An 18,093-nucleotide genomic window follows, 5' to 3' on the forward strand; every position below is an offset into this window, starting at 1 on the left:
CATGATTCATGAATTCTGTGTATAAAAAGAATGAAGAGAATGGGAACGGGAGGGGCAGATAGGAGTGAAGGGAAGGGAGGAAACTAATGTTCATGGGCCTTTACTACTAGGTTTCCAAGCCAGCACTCTGCTTAGTGCTTTATGTGGATTATTTTGCTGAAACCTCATCCTACGAAAAACCATTGTAATTTCCTTTTTTTTTTTTTTTTTTTTTTTGAGACAGAGTTTTGCTCTTGTCCCCCAGGCTGGAGTGCAGTGGCGCCATCTAATCTCACCACAGCCTCTCCTTCCCGGGTTCAAGAGATTCTCCTGCCTCAGCCTCCCAAGTAGCTGGGATTACAGGTGCGTGCCACCACGCCTGGCTAATTTTGTATTTTTAGTAGAGATGGGGTTTCTCCATGGCGGTCAGGCTGATCTTGAACTCCCAACCTCAGGTGATCCGGCTGCCTCGGCCTCCCAAAGTGCTGGGATTACAGGCATGAGACACCGCGCCCGACCGTAATTTCCGTTTTATAGGGGAGGAAACTCAGGCTCCAAGAGGTGAAGTCGCTTGTTTGGGTCATACAGCCAGCAACAAGCAGAGCAGGATCTGCACCCAGGTCTAGCTGGCCCGAGGAGAGTATTCTAACCACTAGACTCATATATTCTGCACTCACAGCTTAGCTGGGAATTTCTGCCTGAGGATGCAGCACCTTTCACTTGACAGGCTCGGGGGCAGGGGTCCTGCCAGCCCTGCTGGCTTGATCTGGAAGGAAGGCCGAGTGAAGTAACAATCGGAAGGAGCCTGAGGGCCGTCCAGGAGAGGGTGGTGGAGGGGTGTGGGAACAGGAGGTGCTTCTATTCCTAGCTGTTTGTAAACAGCATCCCGACAACGCGGCTTGTCCTTTCTGCAGTGGGCCCCAGGGACAGCTGAAACCAAGTTCTCCCAAAGCAGCCTTGGCTTTTCTCAGCTTGTGCTGGGGTGGAAGCCTGCAGACAAGGAGAATCCACCTCGAAAGCTTCTCCTAATCTCCTTTCACTCTGCCTTTTTCCAACCCAGAAACTCAGTTTGGGCCCCTGAGCCTGGGATATCAAATAAATTCGGCAGAGGCTCATAGAAATCAGGCGGCTGGGGCCAGGCAGCGAGTAATTACATAAGCTCTGTCTCCCTGCTTTCCTTCCTCCCCTTCCCCTCTCTCTTTGTCATTCCTTCACTCTCACTGGTTTGTTTTTTTTTTTTTTAACTTTATGAGAGATAAAATAATGTCGATTTAGCAGATACATGGGTACAAACTCTGAAGAGTGAGGAATGAAGGTCTCTCATGATGTGCCAAACACTTTCAATGCCTCATCCTATTTAATCTTCACTATAACCCTTCAAGGGTGATTGTATCATGCCCACTTGACAGGTAAAGTAATTGGGCCTCAAGAAGCTATGTTAATGAGATAGCATTGATAAAGCCTTTGGCACCAGAAGGCACTCAATCAAGTTAATGTTCTATCTTCCTTGGGTAACGTATTCCAGGTCACTGGATCAGTAAGGGGCAGGAGCAGAATTCAAACCTGGACCTATCTGATTCCAGACACCCATGGACTTTCTGTCTCACCATACCACCCAAACACTAACAAGCCGTTGGGGGAACTGATGAACCGAATGGAGACCACTGCTCTTTTGCTGGTTATACAAAAGTGGTCCAATAAATAAGGAAGGGCTTGATCTGGAAAGGCCTGCATTCTATGGCTCAGGATATTCCTGTTTATCCAACTTGGCAGGCATGTAAATATCAGTGTCGCCTCTCCTGTCCCCCATGCATGGTGCTGTGTATTGTTCCTCTGTTCCTGCTGTGTGTGTGTGTGTGTGTGTGTGTGTGTGTGTTTATACACATGTGTATAGACTGCCTATCTCTCGGTGAGATTCATGCAGGCTCTGCACACTGTGGGACCAGCTGTAGATATGCTGACACGGTCTGACAAGGATACTCTAAAGTCTCCTGGAGGGGAGAAAGAGAGACTGAAGGAGGATAGACAGATAAGACCAGGGCTTTGACCTCACGTTCTTGTCCCAGCCTGGGGACCATGAAGCTCCCGGAATCCCTGAAGCCAACAGCCTTCTCTGATGCTAGGAGCAACCTCCACTTGGTTAGTGGGACGCAGACCCCACCTCTTAACCATCTATATCCTGCTCTCACTGGTGAGTCATCTTATTTTACAAGTGCTCCTTGGTCCTGTCTATCTGTCCTGCCTCCCTCTTGAAGTTTCCATCCACCCGAGCTCTTTTTTTTTTTTTTTGACACAGAGTCTTGCTCTGTTGCTAGGCTGGAGTACAGTGGCACGATCTCGGCTCACTGCAACCTCCACCTCCTGGGTTCAAGGGATTCTTCTGCCTCAGCCTCTTGAGTAGCTGGGACTACAGGCATGTGCCAACACATCCAGCTAATTTTTGTATTTTTAGTAGAGACGGGGTTTTACCATGTTGGCCAGGCTGGTCTCGATCACTTGATCTCTTGATCTGCCCGCCTCGGCCTCCCAAAGCACTGGGATTACAGACGTGAGCCATCGCACCCAGCCCAGCCAAGCTCTTATACCTACTGTCCCAGTAAGGAGAAGGCAGGCACCCAGAGGGCAGCACTGAGGGGGAGAGCAGGCACTAATGCCTCACTTGCTCAAAATTCTTTTTTTTTTGAGATGGACTTTTTTTTTTGACCCTGTCAGCCAGGCTGGAGATCAGTGGCTCAATCTCAGCTCACTGCAACCTCTGCCTCCCGGGTTCAAGTGATTCTCCTGCCTCAGCCTCCTGCCTCAACCTCCCAAGTAGCTGGACTACAGGCATGCGCCACCACGCTTGGCATTTTTTTTTTTTTTTGAGATAGAGTTTTGCTCTTGTTGCCCAGGCTGGAGTGCAATGGTGCGATCTCGGCTCACTGTAACCTCTGCCTCCCGGGTTCAAGCAATTCTCTTACCTCAGCCTCCTGAGTAGCTGGGATTACAGACATGCGCCGCCATGCCTGGCTAATTTTGTATTTTTAGTAGAATAGGTTCTCCATGTTGGTCAGGCTGGTCTTGAACTCCCGGCCTCAGGTGATCTGCTTGATTCAGTCTCCCAAAGTGCTGGGATTACAGGTGTGAGCCACCATGCCCGGCCATTTTTTTTTTGTATTATTAGTAGAGATGGGGTTTCACCATGTTGGCTAGGCTGGTAAAATTTTTTTTTTTTAATTTAATTTTTAACTTTTTAGAGATGGGGTCTTGCTATGTTGCCCAGGCTGGTCTCGAGCTCCAAAGCTCAAGTGATCCTCCTGTCTCAGCCTCTCAAAGTGCTGAGATTACAGGCATTAGCTACCACACCTGCCCTCAAAATTCTTTAAATATTATACACATACAGAAGAAAACGTATGAGTAAGAACAATATTTAAAACAAACACCTGTGGATTGTACCACCTAGTTTAAGAAACAATCAGTTGCTTTTCCAAACTCTGGATGGAGGCAGTTTCAAATTTCAGGGAGAGATTTTAACAGAGTCTAGCCCTCTCCGGTGCCTGCTTTTCCCTCCCTGGGTCAACAGGCCCCCATCACCTCTTCTGCCCTCTCCACCCTAGCCTCCAGGGCTATTTTGGGTGTGTACCAGTTGGGGTTAATCTCCTTAAGCGTTGAGCCGTGCTGCTCAGTGCACTCCTGATAAGTCCCAGCCCTCTGCAAAGGGCATTCTGAGGTTTAGGCCACCGGCCTCGGCCTTCCCAGCCCTGTAGAGAGATATCCTGGACATTGAACTGTGAACTAGAACCGACGGGGGAGAGGGCTGCAGAGGCTGTGCAGGCAGTGGGAGGGGAAGGTCAGGCCCAGCAGCCGCTATTAGTGGGGTGCTTCAGGTTTGCTTCTCAAGTTTACCTCTAGGGAGAGCTTTCCTCCACCCCTGCCAGCTCAGCTGCCCCTGCCCCTGGCTGGGTACAGGTGCTAATCCCCAGCCCCTGGTAACACCAGGGAGAAGGGAGGGGGAGGCAGGCTGGAGATTTTCTTTCCCACTTGGGAAGGAAAGAGGACACACAAGTTGACCGGTTGGGATCCGGTTCCTGAAACCTGAGGCAAGGACAAGAGGTTCACTGAACCGCAGGCTATACGCTTGCCCAGGGGCTTTGTCTTCTACCTGGGCTGAAGGAGAGTTCCCGGATGATCAGGTGGAGCTACACTGGCTGACAGGTCTGGCCCTTTAAAGGGAGGGAGAGAAGCTAGGGTCAATTCTTCCAAGTCCCACCTCTACCCTCCCCAATCCCCTGCTAACATTCACTCAAAACAGAGGCTGAAGGCTTGCTGTGTGCTGGGCCCTGAATTTGCATTTTGCCCTCCAAGTCACACAAGATACAAAAGTGATGTCCCAAGGGCTTTGGTACAGACTGGTATTGGAATGCTCAGACCAGGTGCCTGACTGGAAGACTACCTGAAGGAAGTGGTGCCTGAGATAGGCAGGACAAATAGGAGTTGACCTGGAAGAGGCATGGGTGGAATATTCATGAAAAAGATAGTTAAACAATCAGGAGGATCAGGGATCTCTGGAGTATCCCATCCCATGGAGGGAGCCCCTGGAAGGAGAAGCAGGCCAAGGGCCCTCCCGCAGCCTAGACTCACTTTGTGCAATAGCCAGAGTATGCATCTTGGGGCTCCCCTTCTAGGGAAAAGACAGACCTTAAGACTGTCTTAAGGCCGACCTCCCACTATTGGTTGGTTTCTTTCTTTCTTTCTTTCTTTCTTTCTTTCTTTCTTTCTTTCTTTCTTTCTTTCTTTCTTTTAATTTTATTATGAAAATTTTCGAACATACATACAAAAGTAGAAAGAATAATATAATGAACACCCATGTAGACCCATCACCCGGCTTCAACAATTGTCAACTGGTGGCCAATCTTGTTCTATCTATACCCCCATCCAGATTATTTTAAGGCTAATTCCCAAAGCCAATAAATTTTTCCCATAAATATTTATGTATTTATGTCTAAAAGAGAAGAATCCTTTACAAAGTATATCTGCAACACCATTATCACACTTAAAAGAAATTAACAGAAATTAACAGAAATTCCTTAACAGCATCCAGTATCTAGTCAGGATTTACTTTCCCTAATCCACACTTAGTTTTAATAATTATGTTCCTACTCGTGGGGGTGGGGAGGTGAACATTGACAGAAGACTATTATTTCAGCCAATATAAGAATTTGTGGTCTCCACTCTGTAACACTGATGGTTCTATACGTGTGTGTTTCGAACAGAATCTAAGTAGATTACATTTTTTTCAGGGCAGGGACTGACATTACTGTCTTTTTTGCACCTTAGTATGGCAGAGAGGAAGAAGCACCGATCTCAACTAATTAGCTGTGTGACTTTGGGAAGGTTATTCAACCTCTCTAAGAAAAAATAGGAATAAAAATACCCATCTCCCAAGAACTGTGAGGTTTAAAGAAAAGGTGAACATGCTCGGCATGTAGAAGGTTCTTAGTGAATGCTCATCTTGCTTTACTCTGTTTCAACCACCTTTCAGTTCTTCACATGGAGTGAAGGCCACCATCAGTGAGGGCTGCAGCCAGGCCATCAGCCTGGAGTCCACCTGCCCCCAGCTCTGTGCTGTGTCTGTAGTGTTGGTGGTCCCCACTCTGAGCACCCAGGGGTTGCTTGTTTACTTGGGTCACTCATTAAACTGACAGGTGAGGCTTGCGCAGTCCTCAGGAGACTGAGGGAAGAGAGGAGCTGGGCAGGTGTAGAGATTTGCTTTTGGCCCACTTCACCAGTTTCTGGGTTCCTTGACTCAAATGAAATAATAATTTCGTAGCTGGCCTTTATTGAGTGTGTATGACACGCCAAGCTCTGTGCTAAGTGCTCTACCGCAGTACCCCTTTTGGTATTCACAACCCTGTGAGATGGGTACTACTGTCCGTACTTTGTAGGTGATGAAACTGAGACTTAAATTAGGTAACTTGTGACTTACACAGAGACACTGTTACTCAAACCAGGTTTTTCTAATACTTAAATCCAAGCTCTTGGCCACACACTCACTATTTTGCTAATGGTGCTAAAGAAGCCACCTTCTAGGGTTCATTCTCACCCAGATTTATAGAGATGACTTCTGCCCAGGCTCAGCATGCACCCTAAACTCCAGCCAGCCATTATGCCAATGTACATCCTTGGACAGGGTGAGAAAGAGTGAGGGGATCAGAACAGCCTACACCCACAAGGGAAAACCGGACCTAAAGGCATCTCCTTACATCAAGGATGTGCACACAAACACACACTTCTATTCCTTGACTCAGGCTCTGTCCGCAGAGCCAAGTGTGGGCCTGGCAGGGGTGAGGGAGGTGAGGCAGGGGAGGAGACGCTTGTCATGGTATTAACTGACTGAAGAAAAAGTCTATGATCGTGAAATTTCCAGGAACATGAGAATCCTTCACACTCCTGCTTGTGATTAGACTGCTTTGTTTGACTTCAGCCTCGGGAGTACCTTTCTGAGCACCGGAAGCTATGGATACATGGTAGTCATGGGCCCAGAGCCTGTGACTGGGAGTAGGGAAGAGCAGAGCCAATGATTTCCAGGGGTGCCAAAGCCTCTGGCTGCATTTCATTTCTTTCTGTATGATTCCTCATAGCTGTGTTGAGGTATGGGGCCCTCACAGTAAGTGCTACCACTTTTTCTGTAAATGTTTTGGTTTTATTCATCATTATCATAGCTGCACCCGGGGCAACCACTGTGTATACAGGACAATAAATTCCTGAGCCTCCTGGCTTCTCTCCCTCCTCCCTCCTTCTCCCTCTTCTTGGCCAAGGCTTAAACATAGGTGGTGGAGGAGGGGCGGCAGGGACAGAGACAGAGTTCCAGCTCCTCTTTGCCTCACCCCCTTCCCTCCTCCTCCCTTCTTTCCCATTGCTACACTAAAGGAGTCAGGGCTGTGTCCACCAATATGCTCTGTGACTAGCAGTCAACACAATTTCATACCCAGCCACACATGCCACACGCATTTTAGATGATAATGTTCCCATTCTCAGTTCCTCTGTGAGAATGTGCGTGTCATTTGAAGCTCTGTGCCTCAGTTTCCATAGAAGTAAAACAAAAAGCAAGAATTGAGACTGATCTTTTTCTTGCAAGAATTCACATGTAACGGATAATGTACAAGAGATGTGGCTGAGTAAGAGAATTAGAACAAAGACTTGAACAATTTTCCTATGCAACACTCTTTCCCATGGACAAAGGGATCCCACAAAGTCATACTCCATTGGAGGGTAGTTTGTCCAAGGAAAACTCACATATAAATGCAAAAGTGACCAAAAAAAAAAAAATTCCTCCAGCCAACTCAGGAAAACAGAAAGCAAGTTGTGCTTAAGCCCATCGTAGGTGTGAGCAGATGCTTCCAAAACCATCACCCCTTTTCCTTCCTCTATGAATATCTTCATCCCCCAGCAAAGTGGCCTCTTTAGCTGGTAAAAGAGTTAATTACCAAAAAGAGAGCATGCTCCCTCCAGAGGCTTCTCTGGAGAGTGCAAAAACAAAACAAAACCAAAAACCAACTAACCACAACAAAAAACATCTTCCCTGGGAATAAATTTGAAGCTATCGGGTCTTTAAGCCACATTTCCCAGGCACAGACTCCTTCCTGGTCCCTGTCTCCCTTTGCTTTGGGAAACTCATTTACTCCCAAGCCTCCTGAAATGATCCATGTGCCGTGAGATGCCCATAGGGGTGGGGACTTGAAAATGAGTTTTTCTCCCACAAAAAAAAGGCTTAGCTTTGTCTTTTTGGGTGGCTGACAGGAGACATAAAGTATCACTCTATCTTTTTACGCCTCCTCACAATAGGATGGAATGAGTGGAGAAAAACAAAGGTATTGTGGGACCAGGATGGAGTCAACTTGACAATGGACTCTTCAAGGACACCTTCCAGCTCCCATTCTACTAGTAGCTCTATTTGATTTTGTGGGATGTTGTGTTCCTCCAACATATCCAACTTCTGCTTATGAAACAGAAATTAGGAGTAAGAGATTTGTACTGCTAGTTCAGTGGATAATAATCAGTTCTGAAGCATTAAAATCCTTTGCCAACAAGAACATTTCTTCTAAGGAAGGAAGCATCCTAATCATGAAGCCAGGGTCTCCAGCCCTCCCCTGTCTCCCTCCTCCCCTCCAGGGCTGTGCTCACTCACATCCATGGACATCTCCCTCTGCATAAGTTTCTTGGTCTCCTTTTCACAGAAGTTGAGCATGGCCTCCCGGTTGTACACACCCGTGGACTGTTTCTCTGTCTGGTTTCTCTGCCGCAGCCCCACGGGAACACTCCCATCAGGGTCCACCACGTCCAGCTCCTTCTCCAACTCCTCCATCTCCTCGGGAGACAGGGTCTCCAGCAGGCTGTCGATGTCGGGGTCTTCACTCACCTGCCGGCGATATTTGGCTACCCTAGACATCTTGGCAAAATGGGCTGTGGCTGCCAGGGGCTATCAGAGTCCTGGTGGGCAGGGAAGGGAGGGGATGAGCTGATCTGGATGCAGGGAGTGGGCTGAGGAGCAAACCCCCGCTGGTTGAGGACGGCAGCTCCTTGGCCCTTCTGTGCTACAGGTGCTAAAGTATTCACTGGAAGCAGCAGCCTCCCTGCAGCCCAGGGCTAGTGGACCCCGGCTGGACTAATCAGCGGCCAATAAGACCCAACAACTGCCGGGCCCAGAGAGGAGAAGCCAATCCCTAAGCTGGGGGCGGTCCTACCTCGCTGTCAGAGCTGTTTGAAACTTGAGGACATTCCAGGGAATCTTGGAGAGCTGCGTGACCAAATTTAGTACAGAGCAGTTTAGCCTTTTAAAGACAAGGGGCCATGCAATGAGAAAAAGATACAAAAATGCGTAGGCTGGCAGAAGCAGATCACAGCCATGGAGAGCCAGACAAGCAGGGATGAGGCCATGAGGGCCGGTGAACTGCTGGACCCAGGCACGTTCAAGAGCGTATTTTACTACTCCATCACCATGTGGACATATCGCTGTGGTCAATGTGTGCTTCATGGACTTCCTTCTACAGTATTTGGTAATGTGCTGGGGGACTCCCAGGTGTATACAGCTCCAGGAAAGGCTAGATTCAAGATGAGGAGCTGTTACTCCTAACCCCCTGCCTACCCATTTTCTTTCTACCCAGGTTCTGCCAAGGAGGACCTGAAGGCTGAGCATCAGAGGCTCCAGGCTCCTTTGGCCACTTCTTAAGAGAGAGACAGAAAGACAAAGTTAGAGATAGAGATAGCTAGGCAGGAGGGAGAGAGAGAGGGAGAGAGAGAGAGAGAGAGAGAGAGAGAGAGAGAGAGAGAGAGAGAATAAATCCTCACTGTGTACCAAAACTGAAAACTGGCAGGTTGTTTGGGAAAGAGAGGAGGATCTGCAGAAGTTGGGAAACTCTTAAAGGGCTGTCACTTTCCATGAAGTTCCAAGGCTCTTGAGAAGAGGGTTCAAACCTCTCCCTGTTGTCATCTGTTTCTTCCTCTGCTGGGCATCTGCAGACAGACCTCCTTTGGGAGCACAGAGGCAGGTCACCACCCACATATAAATCCAGAGCACAATTTAGTATGTCTTCAGGGAAGCAGAATTCTGGGCCATCGGGAGAGATACGATTGCAACAGGTCTGGCATGTTTCATAGAAGGGCTTTCCACTGCTCATCCATCACGCTGCCCTGCACAAGTCACAGAGACATTCAATCCCCTGCCCCCCTCCCTCCTGCCACAAAATCCCTTCTAGAAGCTCTGGTGTAACCCATCAGGGTAGATGCTTCGATCTTTCCTGGCGTCTTTCCATCCTAAGCCAGAGAGAGACAGTCACTTGATCAGCATTTGCTGAGGCCAGGGATCGTCTGGGACTAAAACTTGGCTGTGCCATTTAATGTCCACTAGTCCAACTTTAGGTTAAGGCTGAAGAAGGGAATGGTGCCCACTGCAGGGACTGAAGGACAGAGGGAAGGCAGGCAGACTTGATGGGAAAAGTGGAAGAAGACTTTAGGGAAACCTGGGGGTTGTCACTTTAAGAGTCAATAGCCAGTTTATTGGTCAGTCCATAAGTATATATTTATTGAGTGATTTATTGAGTACCTATTATTCAGGCATTGCTCTAAGAGCAAGAGATATAACTAAAGATACAAAATAAGGCCAGGTGCAGTGGCTCATGCCTGTAATCCCAGCACATTGGGAGGCCAAGGTAGAAGGATTGCTTGAGTCCAGGAGTTCAAGAACAGGCTGGGCAACGTAATGAGACCCCCATCTCTCAAAAAAAAAAAAAAAAATTAGCCTGATGTGGTGGTGAGCATCTGTTGTCCCAGCTACTCAGGGGGCTGAGGTGGGAGGATTGCCTGAGGCCAGAAGGTTGAGGCTGCAGTGAGCTGTGATCATGCTACTGTACCCCAGCCTGGACAACAGAGCAAAAACAAGAAAGAAAAGAAAGAAAAGAAAGAAAAGGAAGAAAAGAAAGAAAAGAAAGAAAAGGAAGAAAAGAAAGGAAGAAAGGAAGAAAGGAAGAAAGAAAGAAGGAAAGAAGGAAAGAAAGAAAGAAGGAAAGAAGGAAAGAAGGAAAGAAAGAAGGAAGGAAAGAAAGAAGGAAGGAAAGAAAGAAGGAAGGAAAGAAAGAAGGAAGGAAAGAAAGAAGGAAAGAAAGACAGAAGGAAAGAAAGAAAGAAAGAAAGGAAAGAAAGGAAAGAAGGAAGGAAGGAGAGAGGGAAGGAGGGAGGGTGGGAAGGAGGGAGGGTGGGAGGGTGGGAGGCAAGCACAGGGGCTATGGGAAAACACAACAAGAGGAGACTGGATAGAAGTATAATTTAACAGTGAAGAGCTCGGGCCTTTGAAGCCAATAGACCAGCATTTGGTCCTCATATTGCTACTTACAGGCCATGTGACTTGGGCAAGCTACCTTCTTTTCTGAGACTTGAGTTCATCATCTGTAAAATAAGGACAACTGTTATACCAACCTTGTATAATTGTTGTGAATATTAAATTAGGTCCTACACATGAAAACATTCATTGATATACCTAGTACATCGTAAACACCATATTTACTAGTAATTATTATAATTATTTATTTATTTATTTTGAAATGGAGTTTCACTGTTATTGCCCAGGATGGAGTACAATGGCGCGATCTTGGCTCACTGCAATCTCTGCCTCCCAGGTTCAAACAATTCTCCTGGCTCAGCCTCTCAAGTAGCTAGGATTACAGGCATGCGCCACCACACCCAGCTAATTTTTGTATTTTTAGTAGAGATGGGGTTTCACCATGTTAGTCAGGCTGGTATCGAACTCCCAACCTCAGGTGATCTGCCGGCCTCGGCCTCCCAAAGTGCTGGGATTACAGGCATGAGCCACCACACCTGACTATAATTATTTATTTACTCTTATCCTGGGTTCTTTTCTTTCCATCCCACCTTTTCTCTCATCTTTTTCTTTCTCTCAACAGTAAACACCCTCTAAACACACACACACACACACACACACACACACACACACACACACACTTTCTCACCTGGTTCTCATTCATTCATTCATTCATTCAAACATTTATTCAGATACTACTATTTATATATAGCATCCTGCCAGGCACTATAACATTGTCATTACAACATTGTTATTCTCTTAAACATGTAAAATTCAATGGAGTAAAGAAAAAAAAAAAAACTACACTGTAAGGCAAAGTGAAGCAAGCTAGAGAGGTACAAGGAGTCTTGTAGAGAGGTACAAGGAGTCTTGTAGAGAGGTACAACTGTTAAAAACCCAGTGGAAGACACACTGATTTTACGGGGAGGAGTCAGGGTGGTCATCTCAGAGGGCATAACAAAGGGTTTGAGCCGTGCTGGAGTGGGCTTTTAGTTAGGTACGTTGAGTGGACATGGCACTCCCTATGCCCACCCCCTCCCCCGGTGCCCCCTTTGGGTCAGCTGGCCTTCACCCTCAGTGTTGCCCAGAAAAAAGCATCATCTTCTGGGGTCCCTGGCTCTGGGACCTCAGCCAACCTCTAGTCTCCCAGTCAGCTGAAAGCAATTCTCTTTCTAGTTTCCAAGAACTCTTTCTCAGGCTTTTTGCCAAAAATATTCACTGCTCCCTGAGGAGGAGTCAGGGCCTAAAAGCAAATCATTACCTTCAGCCCCAGGGTTAGCCCTGTACCATCTGGTTTCAGTGGTTTTCTTTTTTGGGCCCAGTGGTCTCTGGTCCAGGAAGACACTCAAAAAAATAAATCCATAGCTTTCAAATGTAAAGGGCAGGACTCATGCCTCCTAACCAAAGGTTTCTACACATTAACCCCAGTATCTTCTCTGTGTCAGGCCTCCCAATTCCAAATCGCTGGTTCCTCTGACATGACTCAGTCAGAAGCTTTTTACTCCCTGGAGCCCCAAGGGCTCCCTGAGACTGCTCACAGACTCCAAAAGTCTTCCCTTGAGAGGCATCACGGCTGGAGCTGGAGGATTTGGGAACCCAGAGGCCAGGGAGTACAGCCACCTCCAGCCCCTACAATGAGAGGCCACTGCCCGAACCAATCTGTAGGGAGCACTGGTCATTCCAGCTCAGAATCCAATTCCACCTCAAACAAATCCATCCCGGATATCAGGGGACCCTGGCGTGGTCTATTCCCCAGAGGAAAACAAGCACTGTTGTGGCTAGAGGGATGGGGAGAGAAAAGAAGGAAAAGAGACTCAAAGCTTCAGTCAAAATACGTGGTGCAGGGTAGGGGGGAAGAATGAGGATCCAGAACCAATTTAATCAATGCTTAGGTGGCTCTCAGTTGGGCTGAATGACCCCAGGAAAGTCACATTTTCAGGAATATAGGGTGGCAGTATAGTATAGCAGATAAGACTACAGGCTCTTGGGTCAAATGACAGGGGCTCAGATCTGAGATGTGTGACCTTAAGTAAGTTATTTAACCTCTCTGAGCCTTAGGCAATGGAAAATGAGGAAATTAAGAGCATCTACAAGCTGGGTGTAGTGGTGTGTGCCTGTAGTCTCAACTAGGGGTGCTGAGGCGGAAGGATTGCTTAAGCCCAGGAGTTTGAGTCCAGCCTAGGGAAAATAGTGAGACTCATCTCTTAAACAAAAACAAAAACAAAAACAAAAAAACCTGGATGGGGCATGATGGCTTATGCTTGTGATCCCCACATTTTGGGAGGCTGAGGAGATAGGAGGAATGTTTGAGGCCAGGAGTTCAAGACGAGCCCAGGCAACAGAGAGAGACCCCATCCCTTAAAAAAAAAAAAAAAACCTTGTCCAGGCACAGTGGCTCACGTCTGTAATCCCAATACTTTGGGAGGCCGAGGTGGGCTGATCACTTGAGGCCAGGAATTTGAAACCAGCCTGGCCAATATGGCAAAACCCCGTCTCTTTTGTAAAGATACAAAAATTAGGCCGGGCGCGGTGGCTCAAGCCTGTAATCCCAGCACTTTGGGAAGCTGAGACGGGCGGATCACGAGGTCAGGAGATCAAGACCATCCTGGCTAACATGGTGAAACCCCGTCTCTACTAAAAAAAATACAAAAAACTAGCCGGGCGTGGTGGCGGGCACCTGTAGTCCCAGCTACTCAGGAGGCTGAGGCAGGAGAATGGTGTAAACCTGGGAGGCGGAGCTTACAGTGAGCTGAGATCTGGCCACTGCACTCCAGCCTGGGCGACAGAGCGTGACTCCATCTCAAAAAAACCAAAAAAACAAAAATTAGCTGGGCTTGGTGGCACACACCTGTAATTCCAGCTACTTGGGAGGCTGAGGCACAAGAATCACCTGAACCTGGGAGGCAAAGGTTGCAGTGAACCAAGATCATGCCACTGCATTCCAGCCTGTGACACAGCAAGACTGTCTCAAAAAAATAATAATAACAAGAATAAAATAATCTAAAAATTAAAAAAACCCTAATTCACAGAGTTATGGAATTATTAAACATATTAAATAAGATAATGCACACAAAGTACTTAACAGCATCAGACATATTTTAAGCACTCACTAATGCTTGCTATATAAATTATATAGCTATATGTATGTGTATATACACACAAAGATCAATAGATATGCTGACATAGAATGACTATGGCAGGGTCCTGAAAGAGATCACGAAAGACAGAAGTTTTCACACTGGTTCTTTCCTTTTGGGGGATGCTGACAGTTTCCCTAGAAGGCAGCAGACTTTGCCTCTGGGAGCAAGCCACTGGTCTGGCCCAACACTCTTGAGACGAGCAGAAACGGGCAGAGGAGAGCTCGAGACAGAACACAGGCCAGACTAATGTCTTCCTGAGAGGAAAGCAGTGGGAGGAAAAAGGGGGCAGCAAAGAAACAAGAGATTGCCTCCTTCACCTTCACCAATGTTACTTAGGCTAAAACCCCTCTGTCTACCAAATCAGCCCTGGTCACAAACTAAAACCCCAAACCCAACAGGAGGCTTACTTATCCATGCCAATCTGAATTTCTCCATGACATGGACCAGGTGGGACTGTGGGTTTGGTGCCATGTACATGACCTACGACTTGGTGGATGGAGTTCCTTAGACCACGGCAGCCTCTGGCTCAAGGGAGCTCAATCTACTGAGTACCTGGACCACATGGGGCTCTAGCAGCAGTCCTATCTTGAGCCCAGAACAGTAACTTTCAATAGAATATACACTGGTATGTTGAATCAGAAGTTCAAACTCCCCTCACCTTTATGGTGAGTTTTCTGTCAAGGACTTCCACTGCTTTCTTCTATTATGCCTTTGTATCATTGACCATTCCATCAGTGAGGGCCACCACAGTCCCTCAGAATTATTTAAGACTCACTAGGGGGAGATTAGAGTAGCAATCCTTCTAATCCTTTCAAAGGTTTCTTTTGAACCCTTTTCAAAAGGTTTCTTCACTTAGCACCCTGGAACCAAATGGAAGTGATTATTTTTGAGATGTGACATCTTCCTCCTGGGCCTTGCCTAGCCAAAAATGTTGTTATCTGTTGCAATTAGAAGACAGCAGAGTGAGAAGTCTCTTTGCTCAAAGTTTCTTTGGCCACTGGAGCAGGGCTTCCCAGAGCAGTAAACGCCTTTAGGATAGGGACTGTTGGAATTAAATGAGCTGGAGAACTACAATCTGGAAACTGGACTTCAGCTTTGCAAACTCGGAAACTCATTATCACTGTGATAGTTAATTTGATGTGTTAACTTGAGTGGGCCATAGGTGCCCAGATTAAATGTTGTTCTGGGTGTGTCCATGAGGATGTTTCCAGACGAGAATAGCATTTGAATTGGTAGACTCAGCAATGTAGATTGACCTCCTCAGTGTGGTTGGGCATTGAAAAGGCAGAGGAAAGAATTTGCCCCTTTTCCTGCCTCACTCTTGAGCTGGGATATCTCATTTCACCTTCTCCTGCCCTCAAACTGAGATTTACATCATCAGCTCCCCTGGTTCTCAGGCCTTTGGACTTGGACCGAACTGCATCACTGACTTTCCTCCATCTCCACCTTGCAGACACAGATTATTCGACTTCTCAACCTCCATAATCATGTGAGCTAACTACTCATAATAAATAAATAAGTAGGCTGGGTGCAGTGGCTCACGCCTATAATCCCAGCACTTTGGGAGGCCGAGGCAGGCGGATCATGAGGTCAGGAGTTCGAGACCAGCCTGGCCAATATGGTGAAACCGTCTCTACTAAAAATACAAAAATTAGCCAGGCGTGGTGGTGTGCACCTGTAGTCCCAGCTACTCAGAAGGCTGAAGCAGAAGAATCACTTGAACCTGGGAGGCGGAGGTTGCAGTGAGCCAAAATCGCGTCACTGCACTCCAGCCTGGGCAACAGAGTGAGACTCCAACTCAAAAATAAATAAATAAATAAATAATTATATATATTGGCATATATATACACACATACATATATATATAGAGAGAGAGACAAAGAAACAGAACCAGAAGTATATATATATATTTGCACACAATAGGATATATATATGTGTGTGTATATATATCCTCTTGGTTCTGTTTCTCTGGAGAACCCTGACTATTCCTGGTGATTTAGTCAAAATAACTGACCTCATAAGAGGCAGATACATAAGCCAGTATTAACTACCAAGTGGAGAAGAATAGTTATAAACACAGGCCAGGGAATTCTCTCCTATATCGAAATCTATTCAGAAGCCAAATAAAAAGAAGATTGCATAATAAATACGGAATAAGAACAAAGGGAGGTAGCTAGAGCTAAGGGATATTTTATCTGTGTCCTGATGAGACCAGAAAAAATATCCTTGCCCCATGAGAGTACAAACCTCTAGTTACTAAAATATTTATACCCACCAGGTCTTCAGTGCTGACTATACATCAGATTCTTGCCCTCTGAATTCCTCCATGTCCCCTCTCCCATATTCTCTCTTCAGCCTGTACAATTAAAGAGTTAACCATTCTTAATTACAGTCACATTCCGAGCACGTCTTCTCCAACTTACACACCCAAATCAGATGACTAGTATGAACCATTCTCACATGCAAGACACATTTATTGATAATCTTTAGTTCCATGGAAGGTTCGATTCATCTGCTTACTTTATTTCCAAGCTTTTGGAGGGACCCTCACTCCTCTTTGCAGTCTTCCTTTATTTATTCATTTATTTATTTGAGATGGAGTCTCACTCTGTCGCTCAGGCACAATCTCGGCTCACTGCAACCTCCACCTCCCAGGTTCAAGCAATTCTCCCGCCTCCTGAGTAGCTGGGATTACAGGCACCACGCAGGGCTAAATTTTGTATTTTTAGTAGAAACTTTGTTTCAACATGGTAGTCAGGCTGGTCTCAAACTCCTGACCTCGTCATCTGCCCGCCTCGGCCTCCCAAAGTGCTGGGATTACAGGCATGTGCCACTGCGCCCAGCCTCTTCCATTATTTATGACATTGACTTTTCTGTAAAATAAATATACACATATTTTAAAATCAATTACAAACGTACAGAATGGAGAGGAGCACTTTAACAGCCATCACATGATTGGGATTTTGTTGACAGTAAACTAAAAGCTTTTTTTTTGATAGTGTCTCACTCTGTCACTAGAGTGCAGTGGCATGATCACAGCTCCCTACGGGCTAGACCTCCTAGGCTCAAGCCATCTTCCCGCCTCGGTTTCCTGAATAGCTAGGGCTACAAGTGCGTGCCACTATGCCTGGCCTGGTCCCCATAAGTCCCCTCTTCTCCGAGCCAAACATCTTCACACCTTCCGGTGATCATTAGTGGAGAGGCCTGTGAGAGGTCAATGTCCCTGAAATCGAGGGCTCCAAATTGGTCATGGCTTTCTTCAGATGGCCCAAACAGCTTGTTTCATTTCACAAACATTTATTGAGCATCTACTACATTCCAGGCACTGTGGTTATTATAAATCACTGAGACATTGTTTGCCCTAAAGGAGCTACGTGTATTTAATAACAGCTTCACAATATGTGACGAATAAGATAGCACTAATCCACATTTGACAGCAAAAGTACCAAAAAAGAAAGAAAGAAAAAGAAGAGAGAGAAAGAAAAGAAAAGAGGTGAAAGAGGGCGGATGCGGTGGTGTAATCCTAGCACTCTGGGAGGCCGAGGTGGGCGGATCACGAGGTCAGCAGTTCGATCCAGCCTGATCAACATGGCGAAACCCCGTTTCTACTAAAAATATACAAAATTTAGCGGGACCTGGGGGCGCGCGCCTGTAATCCCAGCTACTCAGGAGGTTGAGGCAGGAGAATCGCTTGAACCCGGGAGGCGGAGGTTGCAGTGAGCGGATATCGCGCCGCTGCACTCCAGCCTGGGCGATAGAGCCAGACTCCGTCTCAAAAAGAAAAAGAAAAAGAAAAAGAAAAAGAAAAGGAAAAAGAAAAAGGAAGAAAGGAAAGAAGGAAGGGAGGGAGGGAGGCAGGGAGGGAGGCAAGGCGCGAAGGAGAGAAGAAAAGGAAAGGGAAGGGAAGGGAAGGCGGAAGGGAAGGCGGAAGGGAAGGGAAGGAAAGAAGCGTATTTAGGAAGTATCGCGTTGATGTCAGGCCACGGAACCTCTGGTGACCGGGTAGTGTAACTCCGTCATTGGTAGCTCCCCGCCCACACAGCCGGGACCCGCGGCCTTCGAGGACATGGACTGTGCCAGTCTTGCCCCGTCGCGGCCAATGCCCCAACCACACGCAGTCCA

At 46.9% G+C, this 18,093-nt stretch overlaps 1 protein-coding gene and 2 long non-coding RNA genes across 3 annotated transcripts in view; all 3 read right to left on the minus strand.

Moving 5' to 3' along the window:
- The window catches only part of LMOD1 (leiomodin 1), a 52,992-nt gene extending 44,339 nt beyond the window's left edge, over positions 1–8,653 (minus strand). Inside the window, exon 1 of the mRNA XM_065532005.1 lies at positions 8,147–8,653. Coding sequence (XP_065388077.1) covers positions 8,147–8,407 — 261 coding nt within the window. The 5' untranslated portion in view covers positions 8,408–8,653. The remainder of the gene's footprint in view (positions 1–8,146) is intronic.
- A 2,107-nt stretch (positions 8,654–10,760) lies between these two features.
- Positions 10,761–16,681, minus strand: LOC123567436 (uncharacterized). Its single transcript, XR_006690364.3, has 3 exons — positions 16,492–16,681; positions 16,247–16,327; positions 10,761–10,899 (listed from the first exon to the last, which is right to left on the minus strand). It is a non-coding gene; the product is annotated as an uncharacterized lncRNA (long non-coding RNA).
- Positions 16,682–16,686: 5 nt separating this feature from the next.
- On the minus strand, positions 16,687–18,083 carry LOC141409696 (uncharacterized). Its single transcript, XR_012431337.1, has 2 exons — positions 17,961–18,083; positions 16,687–16,844 (listed from the first exon to the last, which is right to left on the minus strand). It is a non-coding gene; the product is annotated as an uncharacterized lncRNA (long non-coding RNA).
- Between the last annotated feature and the right edge of the window lie 10 nt (positions 18,084–18,093).

This window comes from Macaca fascicularis, chromosome 1 (assembly GCF_037993035.2).
Source record: "Macaca fascicularis isolate 582-1 chromosome 1, T2T-MFA8v1.1".
Taxonomy (NCBI): domain Eukaryota; kingdom Metazoa; phylum Chordata; class Mammalia; order Primates; family Cercopithecidae; genus Macaca; species Macaca fascicularis.